Source organism: Camarhynchus parvulus, chromosome 3 (genome assembly GCF_901933205.1).
Source record: "Camarhynchus parvulus chromosome 3, STF_HiC, whole genome shotgun sequence".
In the NCBI taxonomy this organism is placed as follows: Eukaryota; Metazoa; Chordata; class Aves; order Passeriformes; family Thraupidae; genus Camarhynchus; species Camarhynchus parvulus.
In genome coordinates, this window is record NC_044573.1 from 93,901,322 (window position 1) to 93,913,937 (window position 12,616).

General features: G+C 38.0%; 1 protein-coding gene across 2 annotated transcripts in view; it reads right to left on the reverse strand.

Annotated features, from left to right (window-relative positions):
• The window catches only part of KCNQ5 (potassium voltage-gated channel subfamily Q member 5), a 277,234-nt gene that overhangs the window by 33,485 nt on the left and 231,133 nt on the right, over positions 1 to 12,616 (reverse strand). Inside the window, exons 6-9 of one of the 2 annotated variants that reach the window (XM_030946118.1) lie at positions 7,509 to 7,619; positions 5,552 to 5,647; positions 2,248 to 2,342; positions 688 to 714 (exon numbers count right to left, since the gene is read on the reverse strand). In XM_030946118.1, coding sequence (XP_030801978.1) covers positions 688 to 714; positions 2,248 to 2,342; positions 5,552 to 5,647; positions 7,509 to 7,619 — 329 coding nt within the window. The remainder of the gene's footprint in view (positions 1 to 687; positions 715 to 2,247; positions 2,343 to 5,551; positions 5,648 to 7,508; positions 7,620 to 12,616) is intronic. The other variant, XM_030946119.1, reaches the window with a different exon arrangement.

Consider the following 12,616-nt stretch of genomic DNA (forward strand, 5'->3'; position numbering starts at 1 on the left):
CCACCTGGACTCCTGGCTGACAGCAGTGGGGCTTTCTTCAGCAGAGGTACCAGTCTGGCTCCTCTGCTCGAACTGAGCCACAGGGGAGTGCAAGCCATGCAGCCAGGAGGAGGTGAGACACTGCAGTGCTGCTTTCCCCCCACCTCCTATGTCCCAAAATGCTCCTTAGGAGGGGATGACAGAAAAGTTAGAAAATGTGGAGACATGGCACTGAGGAAGCCTTGAGGATGTTCCTGCAGAACAAAGGTGACATCCAACCAGACCCATCAAAGTGTTCTCCCTGCAGTGGAGGGTTGGTGGGCTTCATCGCATTGCCAAATTAAACTATATGTCTGTAACTTCCTCTGCAAATCCTGCATTGATTTTACAGCAGAAGCTGGGAACATGTCCTTGCCCAGGAACTGGATCTGGGGAGGCTGGTCCACTGGTTGCTCTGTCATTGTTCAAACTGAGCTTTTCTCAAAGCTACAGCATGTTAGATTTGTAAAAAATTGCCTATTTTTCCCATAGAAAAACTGGGACAAAGAAGCAAATTTCAGCAGCATATGAGTTTAAACAGATCCAATTTGTGATTATTATCCATCAATGGTTGCAGTTCATTGAACCTACTGTACAGAACCCAAGACATCTAAAAGCCATAAGGAAACAGCAATTTCACAGATAAAAGAAATAAAAGAAACTACAAACCTGCTAGAAGATTCCCCTTGTTCTTTTCTTCAGGTCAGGGAGTGGGAGGGAAAAACATACTTGTTATGCAGATAGTAATCACATTACTTAGTTAGAGATGATGTTATATGTACGATAGACATAAATGGATATGTTAATTGGTGCACAACACACGTTACATTGCAACCACAAAAACATTCAAGCAAGACTCATAACTACAATGCTTCTGGAAAAGAAACTTTTCAGGTTTTTTAATACATGCATAACATGCTTAGTACATACCACTGCAGACTGAGTTGGCAAAGCACTTAGGCAAAATGCATTGCTGACACATATATAACAGAAAGCTGTAGATTCTTATTAGATATGTTATTTCTGGTAAATAAAAAGGTTCCATTTTAGCACAGCAATATGCTTATTTAAAATAAGAAGTGGATGCTTTCGAGGGACAGTCATATTTTAGAATATTTTATGTGGGATACATCTTCATCATTTATGTAATTTTCTATCCATCCATCCATTTATACTAATGTTGCTTTCAGCCTGTTTGTATATGTAAAATATCAATACTTCATGTAACTTTTAATCTAAAAGGTTCTTTTAGTGTGGAGCAGTTTGGAATTAGAGTTATGGTAATGGATTACTTACGGCTCTTTTCTTGTCAACTCTTTGAAATTCAAAGATCAGCTTTGGATACCCAGCCAAACTTCTTTTTGGCTGAGCTTTTTGGCACACAATTACCTTTTTACTGTCATGTGGATGTTCATCACCCAGCTTTGAGAGAAACCACTAATTCTCTTGCACTGTCTGCAATTAACAACAGTTAAGATGCTTATCAGAGCTTTCCAGTAAGGCTCTTAGTGCTCTCCTTTTTGATCTTTATCAAGTGTTTTTTACTTCCTGATCTGTGCCCCGTATTGAATCAGTCAACTTGCTGCCTTCTGCTAAACCTTTTATTGAATTATTGAAAAGTCTTGGGCTGCCAGTGCTCTGTGAATTCTCACCCAAACTAGGATATCAAATATTTCCTGTCTGCCAAACTGTGGCAACAGGTCTTTTGAGTCATCTTCCACTGTCTGTATGTATGACTGTGTATATAGTTTGTCCTAAGGAAATACTGAATATGTCAGAAGTTATGACAAAAAGGAGCAAATTCCCCAGTGCATTCACCTGCAAAATAGCACAAGGCACTCTTTCTTTGGAAAGGTAGTTCAGCAGCTACAGCCTTATACAGAGGCACAGGCATAAACACACCATTGAACCAAGGGACAAGCTCTGCATGAAACGTAATATTTTCCTCCTTGAGGATAATTTGAAATGAGATGAATCATTAACTGTGATGCATGAGTGGGGTGCTGGGAAAATGTTTCTAATGCCTGTGCATTTCTAAGACAAATAGCAATGATTTGTATTTGTTCATAGGCTCCTACATTATATTGATCTGATTTGTTAGTTGAAATTTTTAATGAGAGGACTTGAGAGGACTTAAGACAACAAACCAAGACGAAACAGACAAATACTAGTTCTCTATAAGCTTGAACACACATCAAAAACAGCACCAGCTGCCATATTTGTACCTACTTTGTAGGGCTGCAGGTATGCAAGGCCTTCAAATGAGGCTTCCAGGTAGCAATGGAAACTGATTTCTCATCAGCAGCATAACTACGCCATACACACTACGTGCAGGATATACGATAAAAAAAGAAAAAACAAGGCAAGAGGGAATAGGGGATGAAACAAAAAATTGAAAAGCAGATTAGTAACCGATACAAGTTGTATCTTTCTCTTATCATTCATGGCACTGATACATGCCTGAGGGGAGGAAGAATACTTTCATAATATCGCCAGGTGGCTGCCATGTTTGTTCGGCTGGCATCGGTAGAATAAAACCGCCAGGAAGCCTGGTATGGGGAAACAATAGAAAAGCACAAAGGAACCAAGAAAATGAAGTGACAATGCCACCACACTGACCACAGAGCGAGGGAATTTTGCTCAGACCAGAATGTGCTTGGTTAGGCTGATTCAGGAAATACCAGTACAAACCTACCAAAACTTTTGTGAATCCCAGTACACTTCGTGCAGTAAGATAAGACTTACTGGCTCTGTAAAAACACCAGAAGATATTCAGCACATAAAGGTGCTCAGAAAAGCATTGCAGTGATTTATTTTTGACAAGTCCATAGGGGACACCCACACAAACTTGCAGTCTGATGTAAAGAAAATGTCATAATACATTCTGCGAATCATAATGAAAAACAGACAAAAAGCACTTAGAAGAAAAGAGAAGCATTCTCTATGGTTTGAAACACTGAAATTATTCATTTTGTGTTTTTAAACATTTAACAAAAGTGAGTAACCAAAGCATAGCATTGAAAATGTGTCCATTGTTTAGATTTATAATGCATGTAGATAATAAGATGAGCCTTGGTTCTACAAGCTGGGACATGTTCCCTGATGTCAGCATAACTATATTAATTTGTACTAGCTGAGCATCTGTGCTTCCTGTATATTGTCAACCATTAAATGTCATCTAGGTATTCTTGTATGGAATCTAATACCCTGTGTTTTCCTACTGTGTATCTCACAGAAACACATCCAGTCTTCATTAACAGATGGAGAACTTGTTACTCACTTTGAAAATTGCTTCATTGGTTGATCATTCTTGTTATCAAAAATTTCTGCATTATTTTTAATTTGAAACTCTGGTTTTGGCTTATAGCCAGAGTTACTCACTATGTTGCTGTCTACTACATGAAATGGTCCAGTAGGTTCCAAGACTTCCTCTCTGAGCTTCTGTGTTCAAATAATTCTCACACTAAATATTTCTTATGAGCTAAAGAAATTGAGAAAAGTATATCCAGACCAAATATTTCACTTTTCTACAGCTATCTACAGGTAAAGCCTCAATCAAAATGTATATCTGTGGCAACAGATGAGTTAGCACCGCGTAACTGGTTAGAAAATAGACATTACCCTGGTAAGCTAGAGACAATTAAAAAAACGCCTGGGCACTGTTACAGGACCCAATGATATGCAGTTCAGACACATCCTGCATTTATGAACACAAAATTTCCTCCAGTCCTTGATTCATTTTTCCAATGTTTTATTTGCTTTCTCCGATATTTCAGTCTCCCTTACAAACTGTAGATGCTGATTAGTACGAGCATCATCATACACAGTGGTAGAACCAGCCTTCTCCTCATTATGTTTATGGTTCTGTATCTAAGGACTTTAATAAAACCAGGTGTAGTAACATACTGGGGACTTGTATGAAGCTCTTGACCCTTCTTTCCCAGTCTTTCTCCTCTGTATTTCTCGTGCTTCATCAAATCCTTTCCCGATTCACTAATACTGGGATAGAGACATCTTATAATTATCTGGATTCAGTTTCTAGATCAAGTTTTGTATTTGTTGTATTAAAACATTTGGCAGTGATCCTTTCACACTAAGAGTCACCCAGATTGTCCTTGGTTTTGTTCCTGTATGCATGTTCTGTATTTCCTATGCTGCCAGGCCTTATGCCTTCAGAATATATCTCTACCAGATTTTATATTTATTTATATTAATTTCTGGATCACTGAAAGTGTTGAACCTGTAAATGAACATGTAAATGCTGAACAGCCTTCATCATGTGATCCCACAACAAATGTCTTCCGTTCACAATGATTTTACTCACTGAGAGTCAATCTCCAAAATCAGGCAGCTAGCTACTCTTAATCTATTTAGCATGCTGTCTCACTACTATTTCAGTTGAACTGTCATAAAATAATAATAAGAGCTATATCCAAAACCTAAATCGATTATGTGTTTCCTCTGGCAACCAAACTTGGAAGAAGTAGATTACTATATAAGTGTCAGAAAATATGCCAACGAGTCATTCTAAACTAGACACAAAAGAAGTGGAATTATTTCTGTTAATTATTCTAAAAATATTAAATTTGAAATATTTAGAATTTAATAATAATTGAACAGTAATAATGGAAAACCTTTATTAACTTTAAGAATGCTTCAAAGACAGTCTGACATCTATCTGTACTTAGGGTGGAACACTAGCATATTCATACTCAGCTTCTTTATTTGGATTTACTATTTCAAAAATAAAACCCAGCATACATGGCACACATAGAATACTTGGCATCCCAGGAAAATAAACTAGGACTCTAGAAGATTATTTTCCCCCTTTTTTTTCAGTGCATCAAGTACAGTAAATCTTGGTGCAAAACGATTCTTTGTAGTATTTTCTCAGTTTTAATTAGGACTGAAAGTTAAGGAAAAAGCCAATGCAAAACATACCATGCCACTTTTTGTAGATTTGCACCATCACATCAGAACAATTTCAGACAATTTCAGACATTTTAAGATTGTTCGTGCCTACATTTCCAGCTTTTGAATTGACTCATAGTGAAAGCAATTCTCTGGGCAGGACACGTTTCATCTTCACTAAGGACATCACTTACTGAAATACTCTAAACCCTGTAGTAGATGAAAAGTAGCTTAATATAGGCAAGAGCGCTGTGCTGTCAGTTGGGTTGCCTAGGGATCAATTCTCTTTTTCCAAACAGCTTTCTGACTGCAGGCATGCATTTGGCATCCTTGCCTCTGTTTCTTTAACATGGATAGAAGAACAAAAACTATACACAGAAATGCTGTATGTCATCTTATGGTTTGTCTTGATGATTGTAAAGGTCTTTTCCAACCTAAATGCATCTTGATTCTGTACAGAATTATGGCAACACATAGCAGTCACTGAACACAGTTATTTCATGAAAATAACCAATCAGTTAAATATTATTTCCACAAAACTTTCCAAATGAAAATAATAAGACTTATTCCAATACGTACTTTAAATCACCTGTGATTATCTTTTTGGTGATTTCATATTTACCTGAATTAGACTTGCAGCTGGATTCCTTCTTTTCTCAAAGTGTTTCTGACGATGCTGTTCCTGCACTTTCAATGCAAATCCTGAGCCAAGGATGCCCTGCAATATCATTTTATCAATGTGTAGGTAGTTTTTGAACAAACATACATCATCAATTACAAAGATTTTGTGAAGATGTTACACTATGGTTGCTTCAGATAACACATTTATGACCAGTGTATGACAGTAGAAGGCACAGAAGCAGTTCCCCTTTTCCTGGTGAAGCAGGAGATCCCTTACATAACATCTGTGGTGCTACCAATGACCACCCATTGCCTGGTTTTGTGGTACACTATGTTCCTGCAACTACCAAGGCCATAGAGATAGATATGTATTTATAAAATCAAGCAGGAATATTCAGGGGAACTTGAGTCAGGAATGAGGAAATGACCAGCTGACAGGTATGCCAGATATACATGGACATCAAAGCCCACATCTGCAGAACTTAGAACTTTTGATTTTAGAAAGGTTAGAAAATGCATTTCTTCTTGATCTTTCCCATTAAGTAATACCCATTGTTCATTCTAGAGGCTATGAAAAAACTAATTATGAAGCTTCTCCACTTTTAGCCTTTTACCTTTGAGTAAGATAAATTTGATTCTAATTGAATAGATCCAAAAATTGAGGATGTTTTACTTCTTGACTTGCAAGGAATGTAATAATTTTGCTGGACATGTCTGCATTATAAGGAAGAATATTTCCACTTAATTCTTAGTCAGGATAAAATACTATAAGAAGTGCAAAAGTTTCCCACATACCTCTTCTTTTACAGACAGATTTAGCAATGAAGTATTTATGAGGAAAACTAGTATCTGTACATAGATATGACACGAGGAACAAAAGTTGTGGCATCTCTAATATGTAAGGGTATTCATCTTTTCATTGTAGTGCTGCTAAGACTAGCTTTCTTGTTAGTGGTGACTAGGTGACAAAAAGAATTAATTACAGTAGATGTCAATAAATGTCAAGGATTCACAAACAGGTAATGGGTTATAATTATAATGCATTATAGTATGTCAAAGATACCGAAATACTCTTTGTAGCTAGAGTAAGAAATAAATGCAGTGCACCAGATGATTTAATGCTGTTGACAAATGAAGATTTTTAATCTTGGTTTATCTATATGGTTGAAAACAAGTGAAGTATTATAACATCCATGTTTTATAAGGATTTACAGATAAAGCGTATGAGTATTAAAATACCAAAAGACGTTGCACTGGAAACAATATAAAAATTACAAATACCACTTCTCATTTAATGCTTATTCAAAACTAATTAAAAAAAAGGGAGATTCACTCAAAAACCTGAGAATTTATTTCTGAAGCTACACTATATTTTAGTCATTAGATAATTTCCATTTCCATTAGTCTCTTGAACATTGATAGAAAAAACATAAATAAACTGCAATGTTTATTTACACTTATTCACAGAAAATGATAGTTGCATCTTTTGCATTCAACAACATTAACCATTAGTTGATTTAAGGCCTTTTACTACTCTCTGTTGGTAGGTTGTATGGCTGTACAAAACATGGTATTAGAAATATCTATTTTTTCACTATAAGTTAGAAAAACATATAATGTGCTTTTATTTCTGTTCTGTTTTGAAAAATTTGAAAGAAAAGCAGTAATATATGTCACAATTCATAACAAAAGGAAGGATTTTCAACTTTACACAATAGTATGTAACCTAATTTAGGGTTATTTCCCAGTTTTGTCCATGCCAGAGAAACTTCCCAAAACTAAAGCAAGGACACCAAACCTTTTCTTTTGGATCACACTTCACTAGTGTTGTTGCACAGCAAAAAGCCTTAAAGAGTTGTTCTTCATGTGGACAGCTTCCTTCAGCTTTTTGTATCGTAACAGTGGCAGGACCTACAGGAATTTTTATTATTTTTTATTAATTTTATAGGCATACTCACAGCAGGTAGTGCAAAGAAAGAAATGCCAAGTAGAGCAAATCCTGCAGAAAGCAACCTTCCAAGCCAAGTAAGAGGAGTTTTGTCTCCATAGCCAATGGTTGTCAATGTGATCTAAAAAGAAATGAATGAACAACATGGTTTACCAGAACTCACTGACAGATTAGTTGCAGATTATTTCCATTGCATGAAGAAGCATTTCCACTAATTAATCCAAGACATCTGAAACATATAGCTGTTTCTAAAAAAATGAACATAAATATACTGACCTTGACACTTTTCTGTGAAAATGTAATGCTGTTTATGACTAAATAAAACTTAGATAAATAAGAAATGCGAGAAAAACACCTAAGTAAGCAATAAGTTTAAAAAAAATGAAAAATTACATTGATCTCAAATTTGAGGCAAATGGTAGGAAATTATATAAGTTAGGAAGAAAAAAAGGTTTTTTCCATAGATGTGAAGGTGTTTCACCTGTTTTCTGCAGGAAAATATAACTATATGTATTTGTCTACCTAAAGAAATATAAATTACATGGAGATAATACTGGAAAAATATAGGAGGGAAGAAGTTGATGCTTGCAGATGATATAAAGTCAAAGGAATTGCAAGAAGCAGCTGCATTTTCTGCAAACCCATCAGTACGATTTGAAGTGAATTATCTTCTGAAACATAAAAAACACTAATGAAAAGCAGGGAGGGACTTTACTTAAAGTTTCTGGTCCTTTCCCCTTCCTCCTGACGGGCTTGGGTACACCTACGTCACTCCTGACATGCAGGTCCAAAGGTTACTATGCAACAGCAGAGGCAGAGGTACCTCAGGCTGTTGGACCATGTTAGCTCAGACCTGCCTGTGGACAGGTCAAAGAGAAAGGGGAGGCAAGTTTTAGTGCAGCTGGGAGGGCTCATTGACCACTGGCCATGAGCAGCGTGGCCACTGAGATAATGGTGCATGGCTGGGGCTCACTGAGCGCATCTTGAAGGCAAAAGATGAGTCTGAGGGCTTTCCCTGACCCAAGGAATTGCCCTCCAGGCTGCTTGTTGCCCAGGAAGCACACCAATCCCATGTCTGGGGGCTGGACTGGCAGGAGAGTTGTGTCTGTGTGCTTTCACAGAGCTCAGACCCACACCGCTGCCTGTTGTGGGCAGCTGGAGAAGGCGTGGGCAGAGTGAGGATTCCCGAGGGCCGGCCGGGAGGCTGCGGGACGCGTGCTCCGGCAGCGGCACACGATGTTAAAGGACAAAGATAGACAACAGCAGGCCGAGTGCCAAGGACTCCAGGGCCTGCTATTAGGGAGAACATGTGCATGGAGAATTATTTTACATCATGTACCAAATGTGGGCAAGTTCAGGCTTAGCAAATATTCTGGCAGCAACAGATTCTTCAGGAAATTGCCTTCTAGAGACATTATTTTGCTTCCAGCTTCCTCAAAGTTCATTCCTAGGCAAGATGGCCAAAACAATTCTATTTAATGTCAGGGTCACCACGGGACAAAAGAAGGAAAGTCTTTTGGAAGTAATTAGATTTCAACTGTTTAGCACTCTGTAGATAGTAAACAGTGCTTTTAATTGCTCCCATTGTTGGGAACAAGCTGCGGGTGTAATTTACCCTGAGAAAGCCACAGGGACTAAGAAAGAGAGATGAATTCTGGCTGCAGCTGAAATTTCAAGTGGTTATCAAGTCTCAAGTTTTGTAACACTAGCCTGGTCACAGACACACCACCTTGCATGGCTATCAGGTCTCACTCTTCCTTGCTCCTCTTCACTTCCCTGCCCCACCTTCTCTTCTGAGCCTTTTCAGGACTCTGGCAAGCCAATGCCACCCAGGAAGGGACAGAAAATTATCCACATTTCTGCGTGGTTTGTTTCTGCTGCTTTGGTCTGTTGTGTCAGCTCACAGACGTGCCTAACAAGCTCCAGAGCCTGCGCAAGGCAGCGAGAGACTGAGATGGAGTAAGAAGGAGGAAGGAATATGAGAATGCAACTCTCTCTTTTCTGGCAGAGATGAGCTGGTGCAGCCATGGTCTTGGCCTGGCAGAGGGGATTGATTTGTTTGTTGAAGAAGATAATCACAGCTCTTCACATCAGAGGGCAACTACAGAACAGTTTGAGGCTATTAAGAGCCCAAGAGGAATTAAACACTTGAACAAATGAATCCCTGAATAAAAAGTTCCTCAAAATTTGTTTCCAGGCCAGTTATTGAAAAGCAGTTTGGAGCTCTGGAATGAGCCCGCTTTCTTGGCTTCCATCCAGCTCCCTATCTCTGCCAGTCGCTGGAAAGTACAGAGATATCTCCTGTCTGGGCTGATGAGAGGGAAACAGAACCAAGCGTCATCTGCATATTAATGATATTGCCACCGAACTGTATTCCAAAGAAGTCAGAGATAAACTTGAACCTTTGGGACCTCACATCTGAGAGCAATCCAAAACCAGGAGCAGTCACATGCAGTATATCTCTGAAATTTCTCCAAAGAAAATAACAAGACCCTATTAACCCTTTCCCTCAATTCTTGTAGGTACTAAGGACTTAACGGTATCAGCCTGTGATTAAAAATATCAGTGGCTTCTTGCTCACTTTGAGCTATTTTATCTCAGGATGGTTTTACAGGGGTGTATAGGTGTCAGCACCATGCTGTACTGTCTTACTCAACACTGAGCAAAGGGGTTTGATCTTCATTTTATACTACTCTCACCATACAACTAAGAAAATGTTTTCTGGACGACTTCAAAGTTGAGTTTGGGAATAATCCACTGCATCTTTGTAAGTGATGCTGGTGAATGACTAAACCATTGGCCAGGCCTTGACTGGCATAATCCTGAGATTAAATTCACTGAGCAGGGTGTGGAAAACTACTGGATGTGAAAACACGACAACATAAGAAATTTCCAGAATCACTGATAATTATTCAAGAAGCAGACAGAAGTTACAGCTAGCATTGTGTGGGTAAGAGAAGCGGCCAAAGTGCAAAGGTAATGTATCCTATCCTAAAATGTAGGACATGGGCTTGTCTGAAAAAAAAATAAAATCTAGTACCCCCAGAGTTGTACTAGGGCATCTGAACAGGGACTACCCACAGGAGAGGCAGCAGACTGCCCAACAGATCTCTGATGGTATTGTATGCCTATGTCTAAGCAGCTGAATCACACTCCTGCATGGCTAAATGGGCTAGCTGAGTCCTGTCTTTTACACCAGATGCAAACCATTCCATTTTGGTTACTTCTATAAATGAGGGGTCTGGACAGACTAGCCAAAGTAGGCAGTGTCATCTGGCCAGGCTCAAAACTTACAAAGACGATAGAATATCTTTTATCTCATTGCTGGAGCTAATAAATATGCTAATACAAATGAGGTAATATAAGAATGAATGTGATGATATAACTTAGATGACTTCAATTAGATGAAATAGGACTCAGGAGGCCATTCTCTAACTAATATTTCTTTCTGATGTCATTTTATGTTCTCCTAGCAGTACTTACCTTTTGAATTGTTACCTGACATCACTTAACTGAAAAAAATATAGTTTGCTCATGCTATCATTACATTAAATGGGAAAAATTTCATCAATGTTAACTTACTTGAGCTAGTCGTTGTTTCAATGTAATTCATTGTAATATGTTTTGTTCACTAACAGGTCACTGTGGAGTGCTAGAGTCATTCTGCATTAAACTGTAACTATGGGGTATTACTAGAAAATAAAGACTTTTTAAGAGAAATTCTGTCAAACATGTAAGAGGGACAGAAACTTCAGCTGCATTACATTTGCAGCTAAAGCTAATTAATGTACAAACTAAATGTCACTGTAAGTATCCACAGTTCTAGTTAACATCAGTATATCTCAGAAAACTATGTATGGTTTGGTTTTGAAGTAGTCAGGTTTTTTAATTGACCTTTTGTTCCCATATGGCTTTATTATTTTCTTCTGTTAAATGAATTTATCTTCTCTACCAAAGCAATTTCTGAACTTGAGCTCTTCATATAACACACACCATTGTGTGCTGCTGTGTTAGGAAGCACTGTGGAGACCCCAACCACAAGAATATTCACAGCAGTAATATTAACATGATGATTCAATAGCAGGTTGCACGTACAGCATCAAATTGCAAATACACTGGAGTATTCATATGTAAATTTGGATGTCATATCCTGCCTTTTATTTCTGTATATAAATATGGGTTTCAGAAATGGAATCAGTGAAATAACCATAGCAGTGTATGGTCCTCAAGTAATATGAATTAATGAATGGGTTAATTGCAGCATGCTAGTGCTGCTCCTGTAAGGAGAAGCATAAGTGCCTCTAAAAGATTGAAATTTAGGGTAACTTTTTGTACCTGACTTTGATGCAGCCTTTTCTTTCTTGTACCTCTGCCATGACAAAATTCAGTCCAGAGTTTGGTACATAATCTGTGGTTTAAGTCAGAACAACTTTTGCAAATAAACAAATCAATGAGACTAAGCCTTGATTTCCCCTAAAATGCCATACAGTCTGTCCTTTTCAAAAATCTGCATGTGGGTTACTCTGGCAGTAAAAACAACCATGACTAAGAAGCACATTATGCATTTCCCACATACTGTTTTACATATTGTAAAAAAAATTACTATTATTAAAATGGCAAACACATCAGGTAAGGAGGAACACTGATTTCTAGTAAGTTTGAGCATTTGCTTAAGTGCATTAAAAACTTAAATGTATTAATTGGAAACTGTGGAAAGAAGAAAATATATAGAAAAATACAAGATATATTGTTTTCAGGTTTTAAAATAAACTTTGTTGTTTTTCCTGCTGAAATCTAGGCAAGATTCCTGATTTTCTCAGTTGCACTACTTATATAACCTCTGAGTCATGCACTTTCACTTCATAGTGTACAAAATATTTTAAGCACCACTTTATACAATGATTATTTCCTAGCAGGGTTTTTCCTTAAAAAATTGCAGTCAGCAGGTAGTGGAGAAGCAAATTCTAAAATAAAGGCCTTGTTCCTGCTGCTAGAGCTGCTCAAGGAGAAGGATCTGGATCTAACACGAGCCTCAGTCAGATTCCAGAGTGGAGCTCTGAGTTTGCTGGGACTTTCTCCTTCTTTGTGCATACATTTCCCCATTCCAGCTGGCAGGTG